Genomic DNA, 18045 nt, shown 5'->3' on the forward strand with positions numbered 1-18045 from the left:
GGCCTAATAAAGTAAAACAGCCAGGAAGAACCAGCAAATTAAATTTAAAGTGATTAATAGTGGAGGAATTTCCAACTATCTGAAACACATAAAATGGAAACCACAGTAATCCAAAACATGACATAGGAAAGGACTAGCGGATCAAGAGACAAAACATACTCCAGCATGCTCTTTTTGTACACACACGCACACACACACATACATACACATGCATAAGGGTGAGGTTTCTAAGTAGTGGAAATAAGTTGGTTCATTTAGAGAAAATGTAGCAATAAAAATCAGATGTCTGACACATGCATTTGCCTAGGAAATAGATGAAAATATGCTCATTCCATACTAGCAATCAGAGAATGCAAATTAAGGTAACTGATTAAAGTTATAATGAGAAGTGAATATATAAAATTCTTGTGTGAGGAAAACTAGTCCTTTTCATGCATGGTTATTGGTGAGAACACACATTTTGGAGGGCAATTTGATGAGATACAGCAAATAAAAACAGTATGACCTTTGCCAGTAAGTATTTATTTCTGAATCTATTCTTTCACCTTGCAAAAACTATGAATTTGAATGCTCATAATTGAGTCATGGTTAAAGCAATTCTCATGGATTTGTACTACGTGCCTGCTAAAAATAATCACAGATGTGGAGCCGGCATTATGGTGTAGCTGGTAAAGGCTACTCCACTTTAAAATGGAGTAAAGCTGGTAAAGCGGCTGTTCCACTTCTGAATCAGCTCCCTGCTGTCTGGGAAAAGCAGTGGAAGATGGCCCCATTGTTTGGGCCCCTGCACCCACCTGGGAGACCTGGATAAGCTCCCAGCTTTGGCCCAACCCAGCCTTGGCCATTGTGGGCCATCTAGGGAGTGTAACTATTGCAAATAAATCTTTTTTTTTGAAAAAAATCACAGATGTATACATATTGAAGCTGAAACTTTGTCAAGACAGTAAATTAGAAATAAAATCACAGAATAATATAATCCTATTCTACCGCATACTGCATGCAGATTTTCACTGCACAAAATTTTTTTTAAAGATTAGTTTATTTATTTGAAAGTCAGAGTTACACAGAGAGGCAGAGAGGTCTTCACCTGCTGGTTCACTTCCCAGATGGCTGCAACGGCAGGAGCTGTGCCAGTCTGAGGCCAGGAGCCAGGAGCTTCTTCTGGGTCTCCCACACGGATACAGGGGGCCCAAGGACATGGGCCATCTTCTAATGCTTTCCCAGGCCATAGCAGAGAGCTATGTGGAGCAGCCAGGTCTTGAACCAGTGCCCATATGGGATGCCAGCACTGCAGATGGTGGCTTTACCCGTTATGCCACAGTGACAGCCCCAATATCTTTTTTTTTTTTTTTTTTTTTTGACAGGCAGAGTGGACAGTGAGAGAGAGAGACAGAGAGAAATGTCTTCCTTTTGCCGTTGGTTCACCCTCCAATGGCCGCCGCGGTTGGCGTGCTGCGGCCGGCGCACCGCGCTGATCCGATGGCAGGAGCCAGGTGCTTCTCCTGGTCTCCCATGGGGTGCAGGGCCCAAGGACTTGGGCCATCCTCCACTGCACTCCCTGGCCACAGCAGAGAGCAATATCTTTGTTTTTTTAAAAGACTTATTTGGAAAAAAAAAAAAAACAACTTATTTGTTGATTTGAAAATCAGTTACACAGAAAGAGGGAGACAGAGATTGTTCACCCACTGTTTCACTCTCCAGATGGATACAACAGCTGGAGCTGGGCCAGGCCCAAGCCAGGAGCCAGGAGCTTCTTCCAGGTCACCCACATGGGTAGCAGGGGCCCAAACACTTGGGCCATCATTCGCTGCTTTTCCCAGACCATCAGCAGGAAGCTGGATCGGAAGCTGGATCAGAAGCTGAGCAGCCAGGACTTGAACCAGCAGGATTAACCCATTATGCCATGACACCAGCCCCAACATGCCAGTGTCAGTGGTCTGTGCCTTTGGGAGGAGAATGGAAAGGCAGCACATGGGAAGAGAGACAGCACAAATGAAAGGTTCCTTTTAGACTTGCTCATTTTGAATTACATTGTTAAAAATACATACTTAATTTTACTAAATATTATTTTAGAAGCATTATAATTTTACAATGAAAAAGAACAGGGTTGCTACCCTCTTCATGTCTCTTTCACTCTAAGCAGCTCCAAAAGCTTTATTTTAAAACTTATCTTTATTTAAAAGGCAAAGATACATACACACACACGGCCATCATCCATTCCCTGGTTCACTCTTCAAATGCCTGCAGAAGCCAGGGCAGGTCAGGCTGAAGCTGGGAGTAGGGAACTCAATCAAAGTCTCCCATGTGGAGGCAAGGATCCATGTACTTGAGCTGTCACCTGCAGTCTTCTCAGGTGCATAAGGAGGAAGCTGGATTTGAAGTGGAGCAGCTGAGACTCAAACTGGCACTCTGATACAGGATGTCAATGTTACAAGTGGTGGCTTAACCTACTGTGCCACAACACCAGCCCCTGTAATAGTCTTTAAATTAGTTTACCCTGTGTGAACAGTGGGCATACTTCGGTTTTGATGAGGCTTCCTATTCTATATATAGGCATGTGTTCAGAAAAACAAATTAATTTTGGTATTAATAATGTACAAGTAATAACACATATTAAAGAAGCATAGGCATGATATGTTAAATGACAAAAAACTGAAAAATTGGTTCATTTTGGAAATTTGCTTTTACCCTACCTGTCACCCCAAATGGCTAAGCAGGGTCACATGTTAGGCCTGGAAGTGGTATTCAATGCTAGTAGCAATATTCAAAAACTTCGCAAGTTTTTGATATATACACTAATGCTACATAAAGAAAAAATATGGAAGTCAAGAACATTTGCATAGGTTTTGCTAATGCAAATTAATAAAAAAGTAATTCCATCTTTAACGAGCAGCTGAATTGATATTGTATTGCAGCACAATCGGGCATAACTTATAAAGTTAGCATATATCAACAAAATTTTCCTTTAATATAAGTTATTTTTGTCTTTTTTCCAGTACTTACTAGAAATTCCTCCACTTTATTTCAACTTCCCCAGCCCCATCTCAGCCAAAATTGTATTTTGTTTAATGTCTAACAAGCTTACATTATTAAAAGATAATGGTTTCAGATCCAATCCACATTAGTCAGAGTTCTATATCTGTTTATAAAAATGAGCCCACTTTTTAGACGAATAATTAAACACACATTCCTCCTTTCTTTGCCACTTTAATAGAAAAAATACAACTTCTGTATTACAAAATATATTTCACATTGATTTTGTAATGGAAATTTTAAAAACACTTTCTAAAATGAAATGATATTAAAAAGCAAATTCCAGATGAAGCAAAGACATCAAAACAAGAACATTCTAGAAAACACTAAAGAAATGTATATTTTAGGAGTAGGAAATATATTTCAAAATGACGTAAACTCAGAAGGCACGAAGAAAAAAGAATGCCTGATTACATTAAAATTAAAAACTTATACCTGGCCCAAATACATGTATAAAAACAAAACAAAACAAAACAAAACTCAAAACATGTCAAAAGGCAGTAACTGGAAAGACATATTTATAACACCTACTAAGGACTGAGGGTTCTTTAATTTACAAAGAACTCATATATATTAATAAGAAAATGACAATTCAAGGGAAAATTTTCAAAAGAAGGAAACAAAAAAGGACAAAATACATGAATATTATCACTAATCTCATTTATAATTAAAGAAACACACACAATCAGTAATTTATCAATTTCCTCACCCATCAGATAATGAAATGCTAGGCAGGGAAGGGTGGAGGGAAATGTGCATTTTAATTAGTGTGGGTCAGAGTACAAGTGGGCCCACCTTTCTCGAGGCATTTTGACCGTATGTACCAAAATCAAAATGTGCAACTTTATGGGTATAACAGTGCATCTGTTCAGTAATAAACATTATACTCAAGGACAGTGCAGAATCATTGATAACAGCAAAAATACTACAAACAGCCCACAGCCATCCACAAGGAACTGGTTAAACTAATTACTGCATATCCAGAAGATGGAGTACAGGGCAGTCATTTAAAAAAATGAGGTAGATCTATACGGATGTACTGATACCCAAAGGTCTTCAAGATAAAAAAGTCTATACTTAAAAATACATTAAGCATTAAATTGAAAAAAAAATTGAACAGTGCATCAATAAGAAAAAGTATCATAGGGCATACTGCAATTCCTTTCTGTCCTCCAAGGAATTATAAAACATTGTTAGCTGTGATTATTTAGAATGGTGAATAATGAGTAGGGGAGGGAATAGGAGACTCAATTTTTCATTTGTACCATTTGGTACTGCCTTAAATACGCAACATTATTTTTTTATTAGGGTTTAAATGAGTATAATACACCTCATTTGCTACTTTCTTTATATCTATTTTTAAAAAAACAGTAATTGTGTTTTATATATACATCCACATCCACAAAAATGTTAAAACATATAAAATTTTAGAAACACACAAAGACACACCCTAAAATTAACCACAAAGGCAAGTTTCCCTTTTCCATATCAGACACTTACTATCCTATTGTACATAGTAATATTGTCCAAAAATCTCAAAGCACTTCATTAATATTCATGAAGCTCCTGTAAGTTTTCATCCCATATGGCTATAGAAGACCTTGAGTACAAAGTTATCAGTGAGTTCAAGAAGACATACCAGAATTCTGGTAGTCAGAATTATGTTCTGACTACCAGGTGACCTCTCTGCCCTTGTACTGCCTCACAATTAGGTTTCAGAGGCTGGTCTTCTGATCAAGTCACCAAAATAGGCAGTGATGGTCTTCAGTTTATTGTTAAGAAAGTTCTGTTCTATTTCCACTTGCCCTCCAGGTCCAGCTAAGGATGCCACCTACAAAGATGAACAGAAGAAAACCACACAATAAACACTATTTCAAAAATAATTCTTTCATTCATATTCCTTTAACAATTAATAGGATGATCTAGCTTTTCAGTTAAGTCTTTCAAACAATTAGGCTTTTCAAATGTACACTGTTACTTCCCAAGTGGGTGTAAAGTACAATATTCTGTGACAGAAATACTAGTTGTTTCAGACATTTTTGCTATTATGGGTAAGACCATACTTGACTTCTCCAATGACATAAACTAAACTCAAAGGAAGAGAAAATAAAGACATATTTTTCTGACCATCTTTGTCCTGTTCACCTTCTTTGCATCTTATCCTCTCATTCATTCAATATTTATAAGATACTGGGACCACACCTGAGGGCAAGACAGCTGTGATCCAGGCTGCAAGTCCTACTCTCCCAAAGAGTCTTGCTTCTACTAATGACTTTTCCCTTCTGTCACTGGTCACTTCCTGGTTTCTTAAACTTGGACTACTTCCTCCACCAGCTGCTGTTTTATCTATTTAAAATCTTTTTTTTTTTTTTTTAAATTTGTGGCAAAATACTGCTCTTTTTCAGGCCTGCTTCAATATGGGGACCAATCTATTGATCAGGAAGCTGAACTGACTGCCCCTATAGTTAACATCCATGACAATGCTGCTTGCACTCACCCGCCTTTGTAACACTTCAAATGTTTTGTCCTAAATTCTTTTCTTTAAAAAAAGATTTAGTTTGAAAGGTAGACTTGGGGGGAAGGGAGAGACAGAGAGAGAGAGAAAGAGAGAGATTGACTGATTGATTTTATATCTGCTGGTTAACTCCCCAAATGCGGAGGTTGGGCCAGGCTGAAGCAAGGAGCCCTGAACTCCATTTGGGTCTCCTGTGTGAGTGGTAGGGGGGTTCAAATATCAGGCCATCTTATGCTGCCTTTCCAAAGGTATTAGTAGGGAGCTGGATTGGAAGTGGAGCAGCTTGGATGTGAACTGGTGCTCCTATGGGATGCCCATGTTGCAGGCAGAGGCTTAACCAGTTGTGTTATAATGCTGGCCCCTGTCCTCAATTCTTAAATAGATAAGGCTTTGTTTTAATCCAGCATTTTTTTTTTCATCCAGCGTCTCAGAGATCCATTACTAAAAAATGCCTCACCTTTTAACACAAGATTGTGTCCCAGAAATCAGTTTATCAGGTGGCAATAAGATTAAGGGAAAGGGCGATGTGCAGGGAACAGAGGGCACTGACTGATAGAGAAAGGATACTGGAAGGATCAGGGACAGGTGCAATCAGGAGCAATGCATTTTCTGTAACTGCAATTGGCCACTATGGCTAAGGATTCTGTAGAGGTGCTCAGGCAGTATAGTTTGGTTTTGAGAGCTGAGATAATCTATCTCAGGGGTGCGATACACACTGCACCAGCATCTGGCAGAAGGCAAGATCTACTGCGCATTTCCAGTAAGTATGTGTTTAAAACATTTTTCAACTTCCTCTTAGAAAAAAAGTTACAGATATAGAAATAGGGAAGAAACAGGTCATTCTATGGTACATTTATTTTATGATACATTCTTAAAAAAAGGTTGTTTCACCAAGTCAGTAACAACACCAACATCAATGCCCACTCCCCCTCCCCAAGGGACATCAAAGAGATTAACTGTGTTTTTATCACCAGGAATAGATGAAAATAAAAGAAACATAGTGTCCCTTATGATTTAAAAACCACACATTTGGGGCTGGCACTGTGGTGTAGTGGGTAGAGCTGCTGCCTTCAGTGCCGGCATCCCATATGGGCACCAGTTCAAGTCCTAGCTGCTCCTCTTCTGATCCAGCTCTCTGCCTATGGCCTGGGAAAGCAGAGGAAGATGGCCCAAGACCTTGGGTCTCTGCACCCTGGTGGGAGACCTGGAAGAAGCTCTGGGCTTCTGGCTTTGGATAGGCCCAGCTCTGGCATTTGCAGCCATTTGGGGAGTGAACCAGCGGAGAGAAGACCTCTCTCTCTCTCTGCCTCTCTATAACTCTGCCTTTCAAATAATAAATAAATAAATCGTAAAAAAATTATTAAAATCCACATTCACATCACTATTTGTAAGAAATACTTGAAGTAGCAATGATTAGGAATACATGTTATATGTTCTATTTTGTCATCTTTAAGTCATTCTGATTCTTTATAAGACAGAGAAAAATGAAGAACACTCATGTGAGCTTATTAAGGTAAAACTCAGATGTGGTATTGTTCATGTTCCTTTTAATAAATAGTTTATTTAAAGAATGTAAAATTGGCCAGCTTGAGTTTTGTTGGGGGGGGGGGAGGTATGGCTGGGGCTGAGAAGGGAAGGAAAATGAAAGGAGGACAGCACGTGTTGAGTTAAGAGAACCAATGGCGTAGCAGCAACAGCACAATACCTGCTAAGGTCTAACAAGAAAAAAGTAAGTCAGAGCTAACTTCAATCCCAGGTCTACCAATAATTTATTACATCAACCTAGAAAGCCCTTAAAGCTTTGACTTTCTAGATTTGCAAATCAGAATATCACCTAATGCCTAAAAAGGGCATTCTGAGGAAAAGAAAAAAACAATTTCTGAAATGTACTTGTAAAAAATTTAAAGATCTCATACAAACAGATGGTTGTTATTTCTTACATAACCCAGCCACAGAGTTACATAAACACCTATCTGAGGGGCTAGCATTGTGTGTTGCAGAAGGTAAAGCCACCATTTGTTATGCCAGCAGCCTAAGTCAGAGAAATCTGCTCCACTTTCAACTCCACACCCTGCTAATGCATCCAGGAAGCAGCAGGTCCAGGAACCTGGGCCCTGCCACTGGATAGGTTTCAGGCTCCTGGCTTCCACCTGGTCTAGCCCTGGCTGTTGCTGCCACTCTGGGAGATCTCTCTTTGTCTCTGTCACCCTGCCTTTCAAAAAAAAGCCCCTGTTCTGAAAAGGCAGGATAGTTTCTTTCTTTTCCTTCTTCACACGTATATGAGAGGGCTGCCTCAGTGTGGGCACTCTGGATAAGGAAGAGTACGGATGGAGTTTTTTAAGTTGTGGCAGGGCTCACAAAGTTCAACACCTCTCCACTGAGAGCTTACAGGTTTCTGTTCTCAGAAGAGTTTAGCAGAAAAAGGAAACAGAAATTGGCCTCTCTCTATCTTCATGGATTCTGCATTCTAGCTGGGAGAGGCAGATGGTGACAAATGAAACAAGCAGTGCTCCTGAGCCTGGAGGAAAAGGCCAGACATTCTGTCAGAACAAAGAGAAAATGCTCATCTAGTGTTCAAAAGAAATTAAAAACAAAACATATTATCAAGTGTGCAAATTAAGAGTAATTTCTAACCTTAGCCTTTTTGCACCTTTTCATATTCTTACAGGTGTCTGTAATTTGAAGGGTAGAATTTGAGTTGCAAAGACTAACTTTATGCATTTGTAGCTCAAGTGAATAAATAATATTCTGCTTCAGGCCAAGTTAATGCCTTCAATTTCTAGCTCTCTTTATTTTTTACTTGGAGATTTAACTGACAAAATATTATTTGCTTCCTTCTTTCTTGGTTAAAGTTTAATAAATTGAGGGAGAGAAAGAGATAGGGGGAAGGAGGGCAAGGGAGGGAGAACAGAAGATAATCTGATATTGATGAGCAGCTCTGGGTTACATTCCGTATCAGATTTACCAAAAGAAACTGATTAGTTTGGCTCAGAGCTACAAGTAAGGACTAAACTCTCATTAATTAGAGAAAGGAGAAACTGGAAACACCAGAACAAAGGTACTAACTTCATTAAAGAAGCAGCACAGAAGTTTAAGAGTCAAATACTCAAAGCTGCACTTTTTTTAAAAAAGAATATAGATTTAAAGTAAAAATGAATAAGTGAATGAAAGAAAACTTCCAACTAGATCCTAGTGGAAGAATACAGAATGTTAACAAACTGAATTTAGTTACATCTAAAACAACTCTGCCACTAATCTGAGACAACTCCACTGATTAAATCTAACGTAAACATCTATACTCAGATATAACTCAATCAGCATAAATTTCACAGAAGTATTAAGTTAATCTGCAAATATTTTCTCCCTTTATGTAGAAATAAAACAGGTGGGATTTAGTCCAGGTGTTGTTCTGAAATGTGTCTGGGGAGGCCATGGAAAGGTGGAATTTGTCTTTTAGACAAGGGCCAGGAATTACATGATACATGATCTCCAGTTCATTGTTTAAAATGATTCATTTATTTTGTTTCTTTGAAAGGCAAAGAGCTAGAGATCTCCTATCTGCTGGTTCACTCTCCAAACACCCACAATAGCTGGGGCTGGGCCAGGCCAATGCCAAAAGTCAGGAATCAGCACTCAACCTAGGTTTCACATAACAGGAGGTAGGGACCCAACTATCTGAGCTATTACCTGCCCTCCTAGGATGTGCATTAGCAGGAAGCTAACTGGGAATAGAATCAGGGCTCAAATCCAGGTACTCGGATATGGAATGCAGAGTGGCTGCGTTAAATACCCACTGCTCCAGTTCATTTTTTTTTTTTTTTTTTTTTTTTGTGACAGGCAGAGTTAGACAGTGAGAGAGAGAGAAGAGAGAAAGGTCTTCCTTTATTCCGTTGGTTCACCCCCAGTGGCTGATACAGCTGGCGCGCTGCGCCAATCCGAAGCCAGGAGCCAGGTGCTTCCTCCTGGTCTCCCATGCGGGTACAGGGCCCAAGACCTGGGCCATCCTCCACTGCACTCCCAGCCACAGCAAAGAGCTAGACTGGAAGAGGAGCAACTGGGATAGAATCCGGCGCCCCGATCGGGACTAGAACCTGGGGTGCCGGAGCCGCAGGTGGAGGATTAGCCTAGTGAGCCATGGCGCCGGCCTCCAGTTCATTTTTTAACACAATTCTTAGAGATGTTGTTCAATGCTACCGCAATCTGTACTGGTTATTAACACATTGCAAAGACAAAATGATTTAAGCTAATTTAACCTGAAAAATAAAAATGCTATGACTTTTCTGAGGCTATACATCCTATGTGCAGAACAAAAGCAAACAATGAAGGAGCTACCCTATCAACTGGACCAGGAGCCATTTCTCCCATTACGCACAGCTAAGAGAAAGATCACAGAGTCTACTGGCAGGGATTTCATGAAAAGGTGGTGCTATAGTTGCTGCAAGCCATCTCCCTTGTCTGCTCAGAGACCTGTATCTACCTGGTATAGGTTTACCACTTAAAAAGCCTTTACATGGCTGGTGTTGGGCACACCCACCATTCACAACAGTGGCATCCGGGCATCCCATACAAGCACCAGTTCATGTTCCAGATGCTCAGCTGCCAATTCAGCTGCCTGCTAATGCACCTGGGAGAAGATGGGTCAAGTACTTGGACCCTGTCACCTATGTGAGAGATCCGGGGTTCCAGGCATGGCCCAGCTCTGGCCACTGTAGCTATTTGGGGAGTGAACCTGAGGATGGAAAATCTGTCATTCTGCCTTTCAAATAAGTAAGTAAATCTTAAAAAAGAAAAATTAAAAAAAAATGAAAAGCAAAATTTTTTTCATGTTTGTAAAGCATGGTAGATCCAAAACTTGAATTCCATGGCTGTCAAAAGAAAGCAATGATGGAAAACAGTGAGATGCGTCAAGTCCATATATTTATCCTGGGCTCTCTAAATCAAATCTAAGATTAGTCCCTAGGTGTCAACAGCAATTTTAGACAGTGAGATACATCTTACTTCCTAGAAACGTCTCAACAACAAGGTTTTTAAAATTACTCAGTTACTGGGTTTGATAGTGAGAATGTGGTTAGCAAAAGATGGAATAATTCCCAAACAGAAAAAAGGAATAGGAGATCATGAAATGTATTTCACTAGATACAGAAAACAATCAGCACCATTTCTTACATAGAAAGATCTCAAGGCAAGCTGCTTCTGTATTAAGTCCATAGCCAGTCTAGGATAATATAAATATTATCCAGAGTACAAACTCCCCTAGATGAGAAGCTAACTGTCCTTTGTAAACATCTGAGTGAGAAAAATGCAGCCTCAGTTTCAAACAGCAGGCTCATGACTTTGGGAACCCAACACATTTTTAAGTTTAGGTTTCTGTAGCATTCTAAATGTTCTTTAACAAAAAAGATGAGAATTTCTTTACAAATTTCACTTCTCTCATTCTTGTGGTACTAGCTCCTCTCATTTTGAAAACCTTACATATGGATAAATTTGTCTCCATTTTAAAAGAAAAAGTTGATCTAAATTCACCAAATAAAATAATGTACTTGAAAGCTCAACCATTCCGAGTTCTTATACTCAAAAACTAGTGTCATTACTCCCTCTAGAGGTAGAAAATATGAATGAGCATCCTTAATTCCGACAGGTTTTTTTATAAACCAAAAAAGCTAACTTCTCTTTATGAAATGCTAACTCAAAAACTTAATCATTGTAACTATTACTTATGTTAAACACAGAATTTCCTATTTTTTAAGTACCCAAATGAGCTTATTTACATTTAATACAAAGGTCAAGATACAGCTCAGCAAGATCCCTTGTGAGACTAGTTATGGAGGTAGAGTTAACTCTACCTGGCCGTCTAGAAAGCAGCCCTGAATCACATGAACAGTAGATATGAGGTTTAATATCAGTTATGAGATAACAAACAGCAAATGGACAGTTTCTTCTTATAACTGTACAACACATACTCTTGGGAGGCCTAATGCTTAGACATGATGGGTAATAAATAAATGACATGCAAGGAGATTTAATTTCAGCTCCTTCCAACTCACAGAGAAGGAGTTTATGCTTGTTAATTTCATTTACTTTTCTTTTAACCAAGAGAATCACAGCTCTGAGGACATCAGGAAAACTCAGGGAGCCTCATCCCAGAAAATGAATCACAGCGTATTGTTCGCACAGTTGTCTAGGATATCAAGTAGCTGTAAAATGCTTCCTGGCTAAAAGTGTAACACTCTTAGATATATTGGAAAGCTACAAATTGACTTCCTACTAGACTGGATATACCTGAGAGACCAGATCAAGATAATGTAGAAGCAAAAGGAAGTAAAGATATGGAAGGCTAACATTTATATAAGTTATCCCAGACAAAGGAAAAAAGATGGTGAGAACACAGCTAAAGAAATAATGAACATAAATTCTTCATAATTTAAAAAAAAGGATTAAAATCCTCAGAATGATAGGGCTAATTCTGAGAGTATCAAATAGGCAAGAAAGGAAAAATTCACAACTAATAACATTATAGTGAGATTATGAATGACCAAAGATACTTGGCCCAAAGCAAATATGTAGTAAGTATTTACAGAAGAATCAACAAAAACATGAGATGAGGACATCATTAAATTTTTGAGGCAGTTATCACACCAATCTAATTCTGCTAAGGAAAGAAAAAGTGATTAAATATTTACAGTAAGAATTGAACAGGACATATTGAGGTCAGTCAAGTATCTCACACTCCAAGGCTACATACAGTTAACACTGCTGATGGCCAAATTATGCTCTTATGTGTCCCTATTCTTCTGTTTAGTCCACTGCTTTCAGGAATACCTAAAACCTCCATTCTCAAGGTAATTTTCAGTAAAGTCAGATCATGGCCAGCTTAGCCATGCAGCATTTGAAACACAACATATTCTATCACTTCCAATACATCTTAGTCAATGGCTAGAGCGCTCCAATTGTGTCATATATGCCAGGAGCTGTGGAGAGGAAGATGACACAACAGACATGGATCTAACTGCCAGGCACTTCCAATTTTCCAGTAATAGTAAGCCAAGGACTTCTCATACACATGCTATCTAGTAAACAAAGTCCTTATCTTTTTCTGCTTATTCTGTCGTATTGGCTTACCTGGTCAATATCAGCATTTCTTGGAAGAAAATAAATAATATTATTAGTAATCTGCTGGGAAAGTCTGAAAATTTCAAAGGTGGAGAATAGTTAAGGAAAAGCAACAAGAACAACAGTTAATTTCTGATCAGAAAGAGATGTTCTTTCCTCATCTTATCCCCAAAAGGTACCAATTTAAATCTTCTAATGGAACCAAAAGAGAATTAAGTACGAAATTCTGCAATTCAGCAGCACAAGGTCCCCGAAATGTCAGTAAGAGATTAGGAGTTAACTCTTTCTTTTGGTTTCGCCTAGCATAAGGCGGCTAAGGGTCCAAATTGCACATGCTCTCTCTTTCTGTGATTTCTTAACAGAGAAAACAGAACCAGAAAAAGGAAAGCACAAAGACTATAGACAAGATACATAGTGAAATGTGTAACAGTTGGTGTGAGCTGAATGATAAGGTTACCCCCAGTCTCTAGGAATAGGTTTTGAGGAAATTCCCAATTTCCAGGCAATAATTCCAAACAGTGCATTCTTGTTCTTGTTTATAAAGGTAAAAAGGGATAGTAACCAAGGGAACTACGACTTCATGTTTGCCATTATTTTGCAGATAAACTACCACATGATTTTTATTTACCTGATTTTTTTCTGTAAAATAAGCCACAGTCTATCAAATGCTATTAACAACCATCTCCCCTCTTCATTAACTTCTCTGTCTGTCTTTCATATACACCCACTCCACAACCATCATTTGAGTAAACTCTTAGAACTTTTAAAGGATATCCATCCGGAGACATCATTGTCCTAATGTCGAAAGTCTCTGCAGTGGCATAGTCTGGTCCTCCCCAAGGTGGGCTGAGGAACACAACATCAGCCTTTAAACAAGGAGCCAGCAGCAGGAAATCTCCACAGATGAACTCTATCTTGTCTGCTATCCCATAAACTTCTGCATTATTGCGAGCAAGATCAATCTTAACAGGATCAATATCAATGGCAATCACTAAAAATGGGAAAAGAAAAGAACGAAATCAATTGACACTGATTAGAATTTATAAAGGATAGATCATCTAATAATTTGTCTCTCTTCTGTATAAGAAGCTTTTTATAACAATAAGAAACACTGTACAACATACGCCTGAGGTATAGGTTTTAGTTAAGAATATTTTACTTAAATTAGAAAGATTCACTTGTGTTACACCTAGAAAATTACAAAGACTTGGCTTTCATGGATGTCTCATCCAGCCAGCTTCACCCAAGCAAGTGACCACAGATGCCAAAAAATCTACAAACTCAGTGCCAGATCTACAGTCAGCACTGTGTTGTGCTCTGCACAGTCCAAGTTTGCAACATAACCTATGATGCTAGGTTTAGGAAAAGACAAATTTCCTCAAAATGAACACCCAAATGAAGATAAATCTGACAACTTCTCCAGAAAACCAAAGAATAGACAAATTTTTATAAACCCATATAGACAAGTAACAAATAAGAAATATGAAAATAAGTTGATATTTAATGAGACATTTTAGGTAGAGGGAACCAACAATATTGTTTTCATTGATTGGGCTTTCTTTTAATTATCACAATTTCATAATTAGCATTGCAAACATAAGTTAATTTTAGTTCACACACATCTTGCAGTAAATTACTCAAGTGCACCTGCATGGGTATCACTGTGTTGACCCCGGTATAGTTTTCAATATCTGAGAGGGCTAAGTGAGACCCTAACACATACAGTGTGGTTAACATGGAAATCTAAAAATCTAGCTGTTTTCTAGAAAATGCCAGCTTTAAAATTTGCAATGCTTTAGGGAAATAACATTCCAAATCACTTGAACAAAGACAAGAACCAATTATATGTTGCAAAATCATGCATTTACTATGCTGTTTTCCCTGTTCTAAATAAACCAATATTTATACTATATAACTATTCAGCTAATCTTATTTTCACATTTCTTTTGGAGACAGACTTAGTTTATAGGCCTAACAGAATGTAAGCACTCAATCTATCAAACAATTAAATGCTAATGAATTTTTTTTTTTTTTTTTTTTTTTTGGGGACAGGCAGAGTGGACAGTGAGAGAGAGAGAGAGAGAGAGACAGAGAGAAAGGTCTTCCTTTGCTGTTGGTTCACCCTCCAATGGCCACCGCGGCTGGCGCGCTGTGGCTGGTGCACCACGCTGATCCAAAGGCAGGAGCCAGGTGCTTCTCCTGGTCTCCCAATGGGTGCAGGGCCCAAGGACTTGGGCCATCCTCCTCTGCACTCCCTGGCCACAGCAGAGAGCTGACCTGGAAGAGCAACCGGGACAGAATCCGGTGCCCCGACCGAGACTAGAACCCAGTGTGCCGGTGCCACAAGGCAGAGGATTAGCCTATTGAGCCGCGGCGCCGGCCATGAATGCATTTTTAAAACTGGTTTTTTCATCAACCTGAAAGGCAGAGTGAGGTAAGAGGAGGAGAGAGGGGACAAACGAGGGAGATGGGGAGGGAGATGCCAAATGCCTGCAAACAGCCAGGGTTGGGCCAGGCCAAAGCCAGGAGACTAGAACTCCATCAGGGTCTCTCAGATAAGCGCCAGGGGCCCTAGCACTCTAGCCATCAACTGCTACTTCCCAAGGGGCAACAGCAGAAAGCTGAATTGGAAGCAGAGTAGCTGGGATTTGAACCAGTGGTACAATATATGATGTGGGCATCCCAAGTGGAAGCTTAACCTATTGTGCCCCAATGCCTACCCTGCTAAAGAATGTCTGATAGGGGCCGGCGCCGCGGCTCACTAGGCTAATCCTCTGCCTTGCAGCGCCGGCACACCGGGTTCTAGTCCCGGTCGGGGCACCGATCCTGTCCCGGTTGCCCCTCTTCCAGGCCAGCTCTCTGCTGTGGCCAGGGAGTGCAGTGGAGGATGGCCCAAGTCCTTGGGCCCTGCATCCCATGGGAGACCAGGAGAAGCACCTGGCTCCTGCCATCGGATCAGTGCGGTGCGCCGGCCGCAGCGCGCTACCGCGGCGGCCATTGGAGGGTGAACCAACGGCAAAGGAAGACCTTTCTCTCTGTCTCTCTCTCACTGTCCACTCTGCCTGTCAAAAAAAAAAAAAAAAGAATGTCTGATAGGTGCTGGCGCTGTGGCATAGCAGGTTAAACCTCTTCCTGTAGTGCCAGCATCCCATCTGGGTACTGGTTTGAGTCCCAGCTGCTCTACCTGCAGTCAAGCTCCCTGCTGATGGCCTAAGAAAGCAGTAGATGGAGGCCCAAGTGCGTGGTCTCCTGCACCCACATGGGAGACCTGGAGGAGGCTCCTGGCTTCAGAGTGGCCCAGTTCTGGCCATTGCGGCCATTTGGCAAGTGAACTGAAAGATGGGAAACATCTGTTACTCCCTCTTTCTGTAACTCTGCCTCTCAAATACATAAATCTTTAAAAAAAAAAAGTTTGATAATACTACATAAAACTGTTTTGTTCAATAATGGTGGCTAGTAGCCACATGTAGCTATTACTTTTAAACTGATGAAAATGAAATAATATTACAAAATACAGATCCTCAGCCACACTGCTACATTTCAACTGCTCAACAGCCACATGGCTAGTGGCTACTGTACTGGAAATACAGATAAAGAATATTTTCATCATCTTGGGAAGTTTTACTGGGCAGCAATGATACTGAAATATTGGAACACAAAGAAAGAAGAAAAAATATATTAACATGAAAAGTGCAAAACTTTGAAGATTCTCAGTTGAATATATGCATGGATTTGAGTATAAATAACTGGCAGAAAGGAAGATTGTTAATTTTACACAATTCCATTTTCTCATATGTGTGTGCATATATACAAGTCTAATGTATTACATGTGTATGCAGTAAATATAAACACATAAGCACATACATTATGGCAGAGAATTCAAAACATTTTTGAATAATCAATTATTCAAGGGTATAAAAGCTGTTAAACCTATGTATACCTTTTTCTAAATATATATTTCCATTACTGTTTTGAAGATTCCCTCATACATATGGATTTAAAGAATTCTTGCACCAGCATAAACTTATTTCATTTTTTAAAGCCTTTGTAAAGATTTATTTACTTATCTGAAAAAGTTTTAGAGAGAGCGGAAGAGACAAAGAGAAAGAACTTCCATCTGCTGGTTCACTCCTCAAATGGCTGCAAAGGCTAGGCCAGGCAGAAGCCAGGTGTTAGGGGCCTCTCCTAGGTCTCCCATGTGGGTACAGGGGTCCAAGCACTTGGGCCATCTTCTGCTACTTTCCCAGGCACATTAGCAGGGAGCTGGATTGGAAGTGGAGTGGCCGGGACTTGAACCAGTGCCCATATGGCATGCTGGTGTCACAGGCAGTGGCTTCACTTGCTTTGCCACCGTGCTGGCCCCAATTTATTCCATTTTCTATGAACTCTTTGAAGCACGTTCATATGTGTGTGTATATGTATGTATTTGTATACAAACATACACAATTACACTTTATTTTGAATTTCCTGCCACAATGTAGTTAGCTCAATCATACTAGAGGGATTCTAGGGATGCATTATCATAACTAACTCAGAGGGCATCTGTGAGCTACTGCTTTTAATGTGAGGAGAAGGTCTTGGGCTGCCACTATAGGGAACATGATAGAGAGTTCCTGAACCTCCAGTCTTACTTGGTGCCAGGGCAGAAGCTGAAAGGCGAGGGCACTGGGGAACCAAAGTGTTTGTCATCTGCAGCTCCTTCTCCCTCCCCCTTTTTTTTTTTTAAATCAGGGACTAGCAATCTGTACAGGTAGTAATTAGGACACTGAGGGGTGTGATAAGACTTGGTCTGTGAGAACAGGGAAGTAGTTTTCTTATAGTTTGGGACCAACAATAGATATTTTCCTTCATCAAAAGTGTATTAATGGGGTGGGTGCTGTGGTGTAGTGGGTAAAGCCACTGCCTGCAGTGCCGGCATCCCATATGGGTGCCTGTTTGTGTCCTGGCTGCTCCACTTCTGACACAGCTCTCTGCTATGGCCTGGGAAAGCAGTGGAAGATGGCCCAAGCCCTTGGGCCCCTGTACCCACATGGGAGACCTGGAAGAAGCTCCTGGTTGCTGGCTTTGGATCGGCACAGCTCCAACCATTGCGGTCAACTGGGGAGTGAACCAGTGGATGGAAGACCTCTCTCTCTGCCTCTCCTTCTCTCTCTACATAACTCTGACTTTAAATAAATCTTTAAAAAAAAAGTGTATTAAGATGCAAAAGTCTTGGCAATTAATCACAGAAATACAAATACATAATATGAACTGCTTCATTTTGAGAAAATTCCAGATCTTTTTTGCTGCTTTATCAGGGGGCACATATTTTAATTGTTATGTTAGGATACAATGCCAAAATGAAGATACATTTTTGCAGCTTCTGAGGAAAAATCATTTTCAGGCAA

At 40.0% G+C, this 18045-nt stretch overlaps 1 protein-coding gene across 2 annotated transcripts in view; it reads right to left on the reverse strand.

Moving 5' to 3' along the window:
• Positions 1–3296: 3296 nt before the first annotated feature.
• TGS1 (trimethylguanosine synthase 1) overlaps positions 3297–18045 on the reverse strand; it is a 47843-nt gene continuing 33094 nt past the window's right edge. The window contains exons 11-13 of one of the 2 annotated variants that reach the window (XM_062188486.1): positions 13433–13649; positions 12668–12746; positions 3297–4864 (exon numbers count right to left, since the gene is read on the reverse strand). In XM_062188486.1, coding sequence (XP_062044470.1) covers positions 4742–4864; positions 12668–12746; positions 13433–13649 — 419 coding nt within the window. In that variant the 3' untranslated portion in view covers positions 3297–4741. The remainder of the gene's footprint in view (positions 4865–12667; positions 12747–13432; positions 13650–18045) is intronic. The other variant, XM_062188485.1, reaches the window with a different exon arrangement.

This window comes from Lepus europaeus, chromosome 4, assembly GCF_033115175.1.
Source record: "Lepus europaeus isolate LE1 chromosome 4, mLepTim1.pri, whole genome shotgun sequence".
In the NCBI taxonomy this organism is placed as follows: Eukaryota; Metazoa; Chordata; class Mammalia; order Lagomorpha; family Leporidae; genus Lepus; species Lepus europaeus.